Below are 14,499 nucleotides of genomic sequence, written 5' to 3'. Positions count from 1 at the left end.
TTAATGATGATAATAATAATAATCATAAAAATATCTATATTTTTAATTTAATCATATTATTTAGAATCATCTTACATTAAAATATGTTGACTAACTGTGTTTTAAAAAAAAATAGAACACACATTAACATTTGTGTTTTCTTTCTTTGTTAAGACTTGCTAGGTTTTTGGAGACTGCCAGCAGTGTCTTGAATTATTTTGAACCTTATCTCGGCAGGATTGAAATTCTTGGTATGAAATGATTTATCTTTAATTAAATTTTTGAATTTTACATATTTCATGTTGTAGATTCAATAAAAATGAAGCATAACAAAGAGAATTGAAATTAAATGTTAGTTTTAATGCTTCTATTACTTCATCTATGTCACCAAGTCATAGCTGGGGATACAATATACGATATACTGTGAGCGCGCGCGCACACACACACACACACAAAGAAAATGAAAATCATCAACAAAAAATAGCTGTATCTCCAATCAGAGACAACTTCCAGAAATGGCTTCTAGGTCTACCCTGCCTACCTGTATTCCATGAATGATCTCCTTGCCAACTTATATGTCTCAGTCATATTTCCTCTTCTTCTATTCACAAGGCCCTGTAAGTTGCATTTCCTCATATATTACATTCCATAGACCTGACACTAACATAGTAAACCTTCTCTGGACCCTTGCCAATACATCTTTGCCAATACCCCTCCCTCAAAACCAATCAACCAAATCTGCACACAGTAGTCCATGTGTGACCTGTTCAAAGCCTTATACAAGGGAACCATAACCTCTTTGCTTCTACATGTCAATTTTCTCCTCATTATTGGCATAATTATTATCATTATTATTTAACGTAGATCTATATCGATCTACGATATAGATCATAGTTATCGATCTTTAGTTTCGCTTACTGGCTATAAAACAACAAAGGATATTTATCCCCTTATTTTCTATCATTATTATTATTATTTCATGACACCTCCAAGGATTCCAAAGACTCATCGAGAGAGGGTACCTGTTCAACAACACTCCGTCTCCACCATTTAATCCACCAACTACACTGAACCACCACTACTATCATCATCTCTACCAATGCCATCTACTTCCCACTACCACTAGTACTTTTTTTTTCTGTAAATTGCATATGTTCTGAAGGCCAGTTTGTCTGTATGTGGGATGAAAAATCCGAGTTTCTAGGAAAAAACCCTGCTACCTCCATATAAGATTGGCTAACTCACTTTCAATTGAAAAATTCCCATATAAAGATTCCTCTCATTATGATAAGAATTGAACTTAGGTCCCTTTTCCAGTTGAAGGGCACGGCATACCATTGTTCTTCCAATTGCACTATGGAGGCACTTAATCTATTGTGATGTCTACAAAAAATAAAACACTGGCTTATGCAGACGACGCAGTGAGCACATTAAGAAACAACATTCCATTTATCTTTTTCAATATCCTGTAGCAATTTTCTTTAGTTAATAGACTCACCACTTATCAAGCCAAAACTAAATTACAGATCTATGGAGAGAGGAACATTAGAGGAATTCCATTTGGAATCACTTCAGAAATAGAACCTCTTCATGTCCTAGAAGTCCCTTTCTTAGAGCATTCTCTGTTACAAATTCAAGAATTAAGACAAAACTCCATAGAAACCTTACAAGATTGAAAAATTACATCCCTCAGTTTTACTTCAAGATCAACAATTCTTAAAACAGTCATTTTCATTGCATTGCAATACATTATCAATATTTCATATGTCACAGAAGCAGAAAAAAAAACAATCATAGTTTAGCCATTAAAATTCCTCTGATGCAATAGATATAAAGAAGTTAAAAGGGAATTCCTTCAACTGCCTGCAAAAAATAAGGAAGGTATGATCTACCAGTCCTCAAATAGAGATTTATAAGTCACACAATTTGTAGCAACAGAAAACTATTACAGTCTAACCATCCAGGTGTAGATTTACTCAATTACTTTTTAGGTTACAATCTCCAGTTCTTTGAAACAGCAAACTGTACAGACACTAAATAAGAATTAATTAATGAATACTACAGTACTACTTGTCAGATCTTGTATATGCCCATGTAGTCAGGATCAAGCATCCCTTGAATAAGGTAGCTTTTTCAAGTCTGCTAAATACAAACAAAATGGAGATACTTCAGATTCGGTGATTCTTTATGTGATATATGCCAAAAAATAGACTCTGGAACATGCCTTTTATAACTGTGAAAAAACAAGAACCTTGCCACCAACAGCTGAGAAAGTGATATTTATATAATTTACCCCAACCATTTAGTAAAGGTGACAAAATCTGGATGTTTGTTATAAACAAACTAAAATTTCCGCTATGGAAATAAAGAAAATACACACCTTCTGTACCAGGAACTTTAACATAACTGTGATGTAAAACATTGTCTAACACATAATTTGTTAGTTCAGCACTGAGGTTTCTCTATACCAAAAGAGATACACCAGGAGATGAAAATTTTAAATAGACATGGTGAACCCCTCCTATGTTGTGCACCATTCAACAGGAAGAGGCAAAAATCAAATCTATCTACTCTTGCTTTGACAACATTCTTTTTGTAATTTTAGCTTACCAGATACCTTTAAGGATGTATGGATAATGAACCCAGGTGGTGCAGGCCTACTCAATGCAGCCAGACTCCAGAAGGAACCAATCACACGGCACCAGCCATCCTTGATTTCTCTAGGTTGTATTTGTAGCATTTCTGTTTTTAGTCAAGCACAAGAAAAGGAAAGCAAACAAGATGAAATAATAATTAATCATGAATTATGAAGTCTACTTGAGTGAAGTTTAGTTAAGGTGTATTTCACCGATGGGATTGCTTGGTCCTTGCATGTTGATCTTCACTTCTGTTGGCTCACTTTCTGTGGGGGGGGGGGGGGGTAAATTCATCATTCTAGTATTTTTGTTACTATTTAGCTAGAGATCCACAAGAAGAAGATGATGTGGAAAGAATATCGTGAGAACAAGAGTGAGAGGAGTTATGAAATATATAAAGCTCAGGCCAAGAAAGTAACGAGTATAGTTAGAAAAGCTAAAACGGAGTATGAAAAGAAATTGACCATGCAAGCTAAAGGCAATCCAAAAGAATTTTATCATTATGTCGCAAGCAAAAGAAAGAATGAATGTGGAAGAATAACTTTATTGAATGCAGATGGTACATGAGTGTCAGAAGCTAAGGAGATTGTTCGGTTAATGAGTGCTCACTTTGCTAAGATATATCAACCAGGTGTATGTAGTATGGTGCATGGTGCTATTGCTATGTTGGATGAAGAGTTAGAGGTTCATGAAAATGAGGTTGAAGAGCTCTTGCATTACCTGGATAAGAATTTGTCAATAGGGACAGATGGAATATCTGCCCGTTTGTTAAAGGAATGTTCAGCTGAATTGGCTAAGCCTTTCACACATTTGTATAACTGAGTCTCAGCTCAGGAATGGAAGGAATGTATGATAGTTCCATTGCACAAGGGTAGTGCAAAAACTGATGTGTTTAACTACCGACCTATTAGTATCTCTGGTGTGGCAGTGAAGATTTTAGAGAAGTTGGTAAGAACTCGCATACTGAAATGGGTGGATAAGCATTCTATACTTTGCAGGGAACAGCATGGGTTTACAAAAGGGAGGTCATGTTTTAGCAATTTGCTCACATTTAATAACGATGTTGGCCAAGTTGGATAAAGGGAATGGGATACACTATGATAATGTTGGATTTTTCTAAGGCATTTGATAGGATACCATACAATAGGCTGTTGTGTAAACTGGAGAATATGGGATTGAAACATAATCTATTGACTTGGATCAGGGGATGGTTGACAGACAGATATCAAAAAGTGGTATACAGTGGGTGTGAATCTGCCAGATTTAAGGTAACCAGTGGTGTACCTCATGGTTCAGTCCTTGGGCCATTATTGTTCAATCTATACATTAATGACATCAAGCAGTGTCTATGATCAGATTTGCAATTGTTTGCTGATGATGCGAAGATAGGCAGGGCAATCAGGGATGCTACTGATATTCAGCAATTACAAAATGATTTGAAAAGACTGGAAATCCGGGTAAACGAAAATGGCTGTCAGTTTAATGTTAGTAAGTGTAAAGTTATGCACTTTGGCGTGATTAGAGTTCCAGTGGCATAATATATTAATGGGGTTATTCAAGAAAGGGGTAGGTTTTTCTCCGAGAGAGCAGTAGAGCAGTGATTGAGTGGAATAATTTGCCCTTACAGGTAGTGAGTGCATCTAGTGTGAATGAATTCAAGAGTAGGTATGATAGCTGGGTTGGGTAATTTACAGCCTCCCTCGATGAGTCCTTGACTCCCTGGAGGTCTTAGATAATAATAATAATAATTTTTGCAGATACTTTAAGCCAGACTTTCTTCCTCATGCTGGCACTGCTCTTTAGTGCAGAATTGCCTACTATTTTCTTGCAGGCACTGGTCTATCAGTATGTTTTTTTTTTCTTCCGCTTCTCAACAGTCCAATATTTGTACACTTTTGCCCACTGGAGCCTCTTTTTCTACATAGCTGTCATCAACAGTTGTTTCTTTTTTGGCTTGTGGGCAGTCCTCCCTGCTTCCAACAATCTTCGATGGCCTGTCGTGTCAGAAATATTAATCCCACTAGCTGCGAAGTCTCTATTTAAGTCTACAGCAGACAATCTTAGATTCATTTTGCTTTTGTAGATGTAGGTTTCTGTGGTTAAGCAGTTCTGTAGGTAGTTTTTGGTATTGAAACCACATTAATATAAAGAGTTTATTAAAAATAAACAATTAAAAAACCTGATAACTTTCGTTCGTCGTAAAACTCGTATCAGGGGTAATGGTATATAAAAGTTTGACACAACAAAAGCTTATTGACAATTAATTACACATATTAGATGTTTTTAATAACTTCACAACTGTTAAATAATTGAGAAACCAGACAAATTATATATTCGTTACTGTATGCATGTTGGAACATTGCTAGTTGTTGTCATGTTCTGTTCTGTAGGATACACGTGTCCTATATCCTAGGTCTGTGGCAGTTAAATTTTTGATGAAGGCAGACCACTTGATGTAAAATGATTTCGCTTTTCCTAATCTTGAGTAAGTGTAGTTTTCCTTTTTTGCCCACATTTTTTTTTTCTGCCAAGAGAAAAGGTACCAGTCTCTCTAAACCTCTTTGAAATCACATTAACAGTGCCCAAACCAACACTACACTCATTGGCAATTTGTCTTTGAGTCATGGATATGTGCTGAGAATGAGTACATATTTTTGAACACTTTCTTGGAGATGTATCCATTTTATAGCTGCACAACACTATTAATAAACATTTCTAGAGACAAAAAAAAAAAAAAAAACTTTCTACATTTCTAGAGACAGTTAAAACAAGCAACACTTAATGAAAATAGTGAACTAAAATCGAAAATAGTGAACCAAAATCGAAATTATTGTGAACTGCGGCACAAATCAAAACCGAAACTAAAATCTTGATGAAAATTTGGTTTGTTTGGATCAATTCATTCGCTACTGTAAGTTGAGAGAATATATATGCATGCTTTCACACCCTTTGGCAGTGGTTGATACCAGGTCATCACAAGAAACACAACTACCAGTAACACACTACTAGCAGAGTTCAAAATAAAAAAATCTTGAAGTTTGGGAAACATTGATGGGAGGCTGCATACTCTGTTGGAGGTACTGTAATGGAAGACGTGGGAGAGGCAGGAGAGGTTGGGTGGTGATGACTGATAGAAACCTGAAATTCAGGGAACATATTGCAAAGGTGGTGAAGGTAACCCTGAAGACTGCTTCAATACTGACAAGGACGCTGACCTGCAGAGATAAAAAAAAGTTGTCATTACATTGTATAAAGCCTTGATCAGACCACACTTGGACTATTGTTCTCAAATTTAGTCCCCAGGATTTGAAGGGAATAAATTATTATTATTATCTGAAACCTCCAGGGAGTCAAGGACTCATCGAGGAAGGCTATAGATCACCCAAACTGGCTGTCATATGTTCCCTTTAATATAACACCTATTCAAAGGTTTATAGACCTCTATCATATCACCCCCTCTTTCTCCTGTTAACCAGAGTCTGTAATCTACCTACTCACAATCTGTCCTCAGAATCCAAATCCCATAATCCAGAGCAGGAGAGTAAGACAGGAGAGATTGAAGAAGTGGATATGAATGTGGAAGTGAGTGGTATGAGTATAGAAAATGAGAGAATGGGTATGCAAGAAGAGCAGGGAAACGGCGAGGCTCAGGGTGTACAGGTGTACACGGCATGAGAAAGGTGGATACTCCAAGAGGAGGTGAGAGCATGTGGAACTAGCTGTAGATCCAGAAATGAGCTGTTGTGTTTGTATACCAATGCTAGAAGTATAAGAAACAAGGCAGATGAAATGGTTGCACTAATTGCGTCTGTTCACCCAAAGATTGTCAGAATAAGTGAGACATGGTTGGAAGAGGATGACATCCTGACAGGAATAGAGGTGGAAGGGTATGATGTGTTTCATGAGGATAGAAGGGGTAAAGAGGGAGGGGGAGTGCTATTGATGATAGAGAAAGAGTTATGTCCATACAAAGTAGAGATGCAAGACGGAAATAGTGCCAGTGGTTTTGAGGCAGTATGGTGTGAGATAGAGGTGAATGGAATCGAATACTTGGTGAGATGTTGTTATAGACCAGGTAATGTGGATGGTGGTGATAGTGAAATGTATAATCAAATTAGCCAAGCAAATAAGGAAAGGGTGATCATTATGGGTGATTTTAATTATGGCAATATAGACTGGAATGATGAGATAGCAACTGGAAGTAAAGAAAATGAGTTTCTTGAGTTTTTGAGGGATAACTACCTCAGAGGTATGTAACAGAGGGCACACGAGGATTAAGGGTGTTGGATTTGGTCATCTCATCAGCGGATGTATTTATAAATGAGATGTCAAATCATCCACCAATTGATGAACGTGACCATGAGGTGATTACTTGGGTAATTGCCAGCAGTGTGAGGACCCCTGTGAAAAAAGGGTATATGTGGAACTATAAGGGGGATGATTATGAAGAGCTCAGGAGACAGCTTGCGGGTGTAGCATGGAATGAGGAGTTAGCTGGAAAAGAGATCAATGCAGCTTGGGGGATTTCAAAAACTATCTACCAGATGCAATGTCTAAATGTATTCCAAGGGTGAGAAGGTTAAATAAGGTAGGTGTGAGATTATTATTATTATTATTCCTGATACCTCCAAGGAGTCCGAAGACTCATCGCGGAAGGACACTGTCTCAACCACTACACCGAACTTCTACTACGAATCATCTCCATCAAAGCCATTTACCGACAACAACTAGTATCTTTTGTCTGTAAATTGCGTGTGTTCTGAAGGGCTGATTTGTCTGTATGCAGGATGAAAAACCCGAGTTTCCGGGAGAAAAACCCTGCTACCTCCATATGAGATCGGCTAACTCACCTTCGATTGAAATCGTCCAGATAAAGATTCCTCCTGTCGCGACGAGAATCGAACTGAGGCCTATTCCAATCGAACGGCGCAATGTACCGTCGTTCTTCCAATTGGATGAATAAAGAGATCAAGCATGCGATACAGAGAAAAAGGGCATTACGGAGGCAGCATATGAGAAGTGGAATAACCAATTTCATGAGGTCTACAAAGACCAGGCAAGGAGGATGTCTTGGTTGGTGAGAGTAGCTAAAGTGAGGTATGAACAGCAGTTAGCTAATGAAGCCAAAAAGAATCCTAGGGAGTTCTTTCGATATGTAGCCAGCAAAAGAAAGAATGATTATGGAAGGATGACATTGATTGGTGAAAATGGTATAAAGACAACTGTTGCAGAATGTGTGGTTGAGATACTTAATGAGCGGTTCATAAAGATCTTTCATTCTTGTGAATGTGACTTCATGGAGAGATTGAGAGCAGTTGATGATGGGGAGGAGAGACTGACTGCAAGTGAGCAAGAGGTGTTTTGGGAGTTGAGTAAACTAGATGTCAATAAGGCTGTGGGACTTGATAATATATCACCGCATATTCTGAAGGAAAGTACCAGAGAGTTGAAACTTGCCTTGACATATTTTTTTAATACGAGTGTTGCATTTGGTCAAGTACCTACGGAGGGCAAGATTATGCCACTTCATAAAGGAGGTGATCGAACTGAAGCATCAAACTATAGGCATATCTCTATGTCAGGTGTTTCGGTTAAGTTGTTGGAGAAGCTTGTGAGAACTAGGATCCAGAGTTGGATAGACAACAATGGTATAATCTTTGATAGACAGCATGGATTTGCTAAAGGGAGGTCATGTTTTAGTAATCTACTTACTTATTACAATAAAGTGACTGCTTCCTTGGACAGAGGAAAAGGATACATAGTAATATACTTGGATTTTGCAAAAGCTTTTGATAGAATACCTCATGATAAGTTGACAGTCAAACTAGAGCATATGGGGTTGGATATTAGATTAGTGCATTGGATTGGAGACTGGCTATCTGATAGGTATCAACAAGTTGTGTATGGGGGTGCGATATCCAGGAAAAGGAAAGTCACTAGTGGAGTGCTCAGGTGTCCGTTTTAGGGCCATTACTATTTAACTTGTATATTAATGATATTGGCGAAGATTTGGATGGAGATATTCAGTTGTTTGCAGATGATGCAAAGTTCGGATGAACCATAAAGAGTAGTGAAGATGTTGTGGCCTTACAAGAAGACTTTAATAAATTGAGTGATTTGGCACGGAAATGGGGATGTGAGTTCAATGTTGCAAAATGTAAGGTTTTAAAATTTGGAAAACAAAGATGGGATGCAAAATTTATGCTTGGTGAGAATATATTGTTGGAGGTAGAGGAAATAAGAGATCTGGGGATGATAGTGGATAAGGATCTAAAATTTAGGGGACACATCGCAAAAATTGTGAAGACAACACAAAGGCTTCTGGGAATGAGGCAGAGGACACTGACGTGTAGAAATAGGGAGATTTTTGTTCCGTTATATAAGGCTTTGATTAGTCCACACATGGAATATTGTGCCCAGATTTGGTCATCTGGTTTTCAGAAGGATGAAGAGATGTTGGAAAGGGTCCAAAGGTGACTAACTAAGGTAGTTTCTGACCTCTGGAATGTGATCCTGATGTTGAAGCAAACCGTGATATCTAAGGATAAAGAAGTCATTTTACCTGTTTATAAAGCTTTGATAAGACCACACCTGTATTATTGTGCACAGATTTGGTCCCCTGGATTCCAAGGGGATAAAAAATGTAAGGTTTTAAAATTTGGAAAACAAAAATGGGATGCAAAATTTATGCTTGGTGAGATTATATTGTTGGAAGTAGAGGAAATAAGAGATCTGGGGGTGATAGTGGATAAGGATCTAAAATTAAGAGCTTTATAAAGAGAGAAAATGACTTCCTTATCCTTAGATATCAAGGTTCGCTTCAACATCGCAAGTATCATCCGAGTTGTATTTGCAACTTTTACTATGTGACCTTTAAACTTCAAATTCCTATCCACCAATATGCCAAGATCCCTAGCTTTCTGAGTTTCTTGTAGCATAACCCTGCTGATATAATATGCACTGGAAATGTCATCACGCCAAAGTGCATAATGTTACACTTACTAACATTAATATGATCACTATTTTCGTTTACCCAAATTTCCAGCCTATTCAAATCATTTTGTAAGTGCTGAATATCAGTAGCTTCCCTGATTACCCTGCCTATCTTTGCATCATCGGAAAACATTTGTACATCTGATGTTAGACCCTCACTGATGTCATTAATGTATTGATGGAACAATAATGGCCCAAGGACTGAACCATGAGGTACACCACTGGTCACCTTAAATCTGGCAGATTCACCACTGTATAACACTTTTTGATATCTGTCTATCAACCATTCCCTGATCCAAGTCAAGAATTTATATTCCAATCGCATATTCTTCAGTTTATGCAACAGCCTTTCATGTGGTATCCTATCAAATGCCTTAGAAAAATCCAACATTATCATAGTGTATCTATTTCCTTTCTTCAATTTGGCCGTAACATTGTTATATAATATTAGCAAATTGCTAAAACATAACCTTCCTTTAGTAAACCCATGCTGCTTCGTGCAGAGCGTAGCTTGTTTGTCTACTCATTTCTGTATGCGAGTTCTTACCAACTTCTCTAAAATCTTGACTGCCACACCAGAGATACTGATAGGTCAGTAGTTAGACACATCAGTTTTTTTCACCACCCTTGTACAATGAAACTATCATACGTTCCTTCCATTCCTGCGGTATCATTCCTTATCTGAGACTCGTGTTATACAAACATGTAAATGGACTAGCCAATTCAGATGAACATTCCTTTAGCAAACGGTTTAATATTCCATCTATCCCTAATGACAAATTTTTATCCAGGTTATGCAACAGTTTTTCACCCTCATTTTCATGAACTTCTTAACTCTTTATCCAATGTAGCAATAGCACTGTGTACCATGTTACAAACACCTGGTTAATATATCTTAGCAAAGTTGTCACTCATTAATTGAATACTCTCATTAGCTTCTGACATTAGAGTATACCATCTGCACTCAATAAAGTTATTCTTTCACATTCATTCTTTCTTTAGCTTGTCGCATAATGATAAAATTCTTTAGCATTGCTTTTAGCCTACACTGTCAATTTCATATTCTCATTTACCTTTCCGCACAATACTCGTTACATTTCTGGCCTGAGCTTTATGTATTTCATAACTTCTCTACCTCTTAATCTCACGATATTCTTTCCACATCATCTTCATCTTGTGGATCTCTTGCTTAATATGGTTATACACTTATTTCACTCTCAACCTATTTATTCTTTGAACACTAGGAATGCATTCAGATACCATCTCATTTAAGCACATTTTCAAAGATTCCCATACACTGCTGACATTTTTCCCATTCAGTAAATGATACCATTTGACCAAAGAGAGTATTCTTCTAAAGTCATCATAATTTCCAGCTTTGCAATTCAACATGTAAAATGTTCTAATCAGAGGATCAATACGAAGGTTGTCTGAAAGGTTCACGGCTTCAACCATAGATGGTAACAACTGTCAGCAAGATTTTTTTTTTCTAAGTTAGCTCATCTGTCATAAGCATCCATTTGAAATTGCAAGTCATTCTATCAAGTAGTTTGTTTTATACAGCTTTCAGAAGCAAAAGTGTTGTCTGTATTCCTTGAAAGGGATAAAATTGAGTATCATTCAGTTATAAAATTCTTTGTAAAAGAAAGTTTAACACCAAAAGAAATTCATTTGAAGTTCATGAAAGTGTATGGGCACTCTTCTCCTTCGTTTTTGACAATTAAGAAATGGGCTGCCAAGTTTAAACATGACCATACCAGCCTTGAAGATGATCCACATGAAGGATGTCCAAAAAGTGTAACAACACCTGAAATCATTGATCAAGTGCATGATATGGTATTGGATGACTGGCGAGTCAAAAAAAAGTGCGTGAAATTGCTGAGACTATAGGCATTTCAAAAGAACGTGTAGGATATATTTTGCATTAAGAATTGCAAATGAAAAAGCTTTGTGCAAGATCAGTGCCTTGCTTGCTCACAGTAGATCAAAAATGCACTAGCATGAAAATCTATGAACAGTGCTTGGAGCATTTTAACAAGAATAAAAACTGATTTTGTTCATCGATTTATTACTGTGGATGAGACTTGGATTCACCATTACACACCAGAATCCAAACAGCAGTCAAAACAGTGGACAGAAGCTAGAAAGGTCATGCCGTCGGTGTTTGGGGATGCTAAAGGCATTTTGTTTATTAATTATGTTGAAAAGGATGAAACAATAACCGGGAAATATTATTCCGATCTTTTAACCAGACTACAAGAAAACACTCGTGACGTGTAGTCTGGTTAAAAGAAAAAAAAACGGTTTGCAGAAGAAGAAAAAAATCATCTTTCATCATGACAATGCACCAGCCCACAAAGGTGTTTTGGCAATGAGAAAACTAAGGGATCTGCACTATGAATTGTTGGAACATCCACCCTATTCCCCAGATTGGCTCCCTCTGACTTCTATCTCTTTCCAAAACTAAAACTCTTCCTCACTGGTCAGCGTTTTTCTTTGAATCAAGAGATGATTGCAGCTATAGAGGGGGTATTTTGCAGATCTTACTGAGAACCACTACGGGGATGGGATAATGGTTCTGGAGCATCACTGGAATAAATGTATTAGTCTTAAGGGAGATTAAGTTAAAAAAATAAAAATAATTTTGAAATTATAAATTTGTTTCTTCATTGTTAAGCTGAGAACTTTTCAGACCACCCTCGTGCAATTAGGTACTTTCCAAGAAAGCATAGCATAATTAATCACTGTCACCATCTGGTGGTAAAATAGCCATATTCTTAACAGAGATCCCCTCCTTTTGATGCTATAAGCAAATCTAACACTCTTTCCTCAAGTTCCTCCTTTTACATGCTGCTTGAGAAAGTTGTCTTGCAACAATTCAATGAATTCTTCTTCTTTCTTATCATTAGATTTTTCATCTACTCAATCAATGTTTGGAAAATTAAAGTCACCCATAGTGATCCCTTGTTTGGTACCATGAGGCTAAAATGTCAATGCATCAAATGCATCCCATGCAACTGAGCTGCCAGATCTGTAGCAAAACCCCACCATATATTTCATTTTTTTAGCCTCTACTTCACACCAGATAGACTCAAACTCAACTTCTACTTAATGATGATAACAATAGGACATTGTAATCATCATTATTTTCTTGATTTTCAACCTCTAACTGGACTTAGTCATCTGATTAACCGCAGAAAGAGTGCAGAGGCAGATAACATGATGATATCAGGACTGTACAATTTTAGATATAAGATAGGCTGAGGGAATGTGGACTGCAAAGTTTGGTAGCATGAATAGAGATGATGTGATTGAGACTAAAACTGTTGAGAGGTAGTTACAGGTTTGGCACTGGGGAGTTCTTTTGTTTGGTGAGGGGAAGGAACAAGGACAAGGGGCCATCCCTGGAAGTTGTGAGCAAGAAGGTGAGGAGTGGTTTCTTTGCATGGAGGGTGATTGAACCATGGAATGCATAATAATAATAATAATAATATTATTATTATTATTTTGAGTTGGTTTCAAACCTGCTTGAATAACATTTTATGTGACTACATGCTATCAAAGTTTATATTCAGATGTATATGTATATACATATGTATATTTCTAAGTGTATTGTTATTATTGATTTATTTTTTATAACAAGTTATAACTGTCTAATTTTAGGTGGTGGTAACAGAATAGAGAGAGTATACTTTGAAATCAAAGAGTCCACTATTAATCAGTGGGAGAAACCCCAGATCAAGGTTTGTATCTTCTTACATTTGTCATTATTTAAAATTAATTTTTTAAATATTCAGCATTATTAATAAGCATGTAGCATTTTCTCAATATCAGTAACATTCTTTTAATCAGCTGGATTTGATACCATAAAAATATTCAAGAAAATTAAATTGAAAGATGGACTTAGAATGATATACTACTTTCTGATTGGCAGAGTGGTTAGCGTAATCCGTTCTCCAAAGAACCTGCTGCAGGTTTTAATCCAGCATTGGACATGGATGTATGGAATTGACTTTAAGTGGAAGTTAAATTTCATCACCTGGTGTGAGACCACCACTCCACTTTCCAGAGACTTCAAGTGGCTTGAAAAAAGTTCCATGTTTGGTCTTGAGTAGGAATTCCAGACTTTATAAAATATAAATAAATAATCAAAAAAAATATAAAATTAATCAAAAATAGAAAAAATCCTTAACCTGTCGCAGTATGAATGTACACTATCTGATCAAAAGTATCCAGACATCCCTCTGTAATTTGTAAACTGACATCTAGATGCCACTACGACCTCACTTACCAGTATAAAAGGAGGCACAGAGCTGTGTGTTGTTCAGTGATAAGAAGTACAAGCAGAATGTTTAGGTCAAGGGAGCTCATTGACTTTGAACATGAACTAGTTATCGGTTGCCACATCAGTAAGAAATCTGTCAGAGACATTTCAACTCTCCTTAAGTTTCCCAAGTCAACAGTTGGTGACATGATTGTGAAGTGGAAACGTGAAAGCAAGACCACGGTCGGATAGGTCGCATTTAATGACAGACAGGGACCATCGAGCATTGAAGAAGTTGGTTCATGGAAATCACTACACATCAAGTGAAACAGTCACCCAGGAGTTCTGCAGTGCTACTAACTGTCCAGAATGGACCATGACTGTGCGTTGAGAGTTAAGAGGAATGTGGTTCCATGGTTGAGCAGCTGCCCATAAACCAAACATTTCTCCTGTGAATGCTAAGAACCACCTGCTGTGGTGTAAAGAGCCATGCCACTGGACAGTGGACAACTGGAAACGTGATTTGGAGTGATGAATCACACCATACCATGTGGCAGTCTGATGGGAGGGTCTAGATGTGGCGGATGCCTGGAGAACGATTCTTGCAAATGTGTGTGTGTAGTGCCA

General features: G+C 37.2%; 1 protein-coding gene across 3 annotated transcripts in view; it reads left to right on the top strand.

Moving 5' to 3' along the window:
• The window catches only part of RyR (Ryanodine receptor), a 1,703,288-nt gene that overhangs the window by 1,489,561 nt on the left and 199,228 nt on the right, over nt 1-14,499 (top strand). For all 3 annotated transcript variants that reach the window (XM_090399345.1, XM_090399347.1, XM_090399344.1), the window contains exons 102-103: nt 154-230; nt 13,272-13,351. In XM_090399345.1, coding sequence (XP_090255471.1) covers nt 154-230; nt 13,272-13,351 — 157 coding nt within the window. The remainder of the gene's footprint in view (nt 1-153; nt 231-13,271; nt 13,352-14,499) is intronic.

The sequence above is a fragment of the Typopeltis vanoorti genome, chromosome 10 (genome assembly GCF_054136105.1).
Source record: "Typopeltis vanoorti isolate ZY-2024b chromosome 10, IOZ_Tvanoo_1.0, whole genome shotgun sequence".
Lineage (NCBI taxonomy): Eukaryota > Metazoa > Arthropoda > Arachnida > Uropygi > Thelyphonidae > Typopeltis > Typopeltis vanoorti.
The sequence above is the reverse complement of the archived record's forward strand: the minus strand, read 5'-3'. Positions and strand labels throughout refer to the sequence as shown.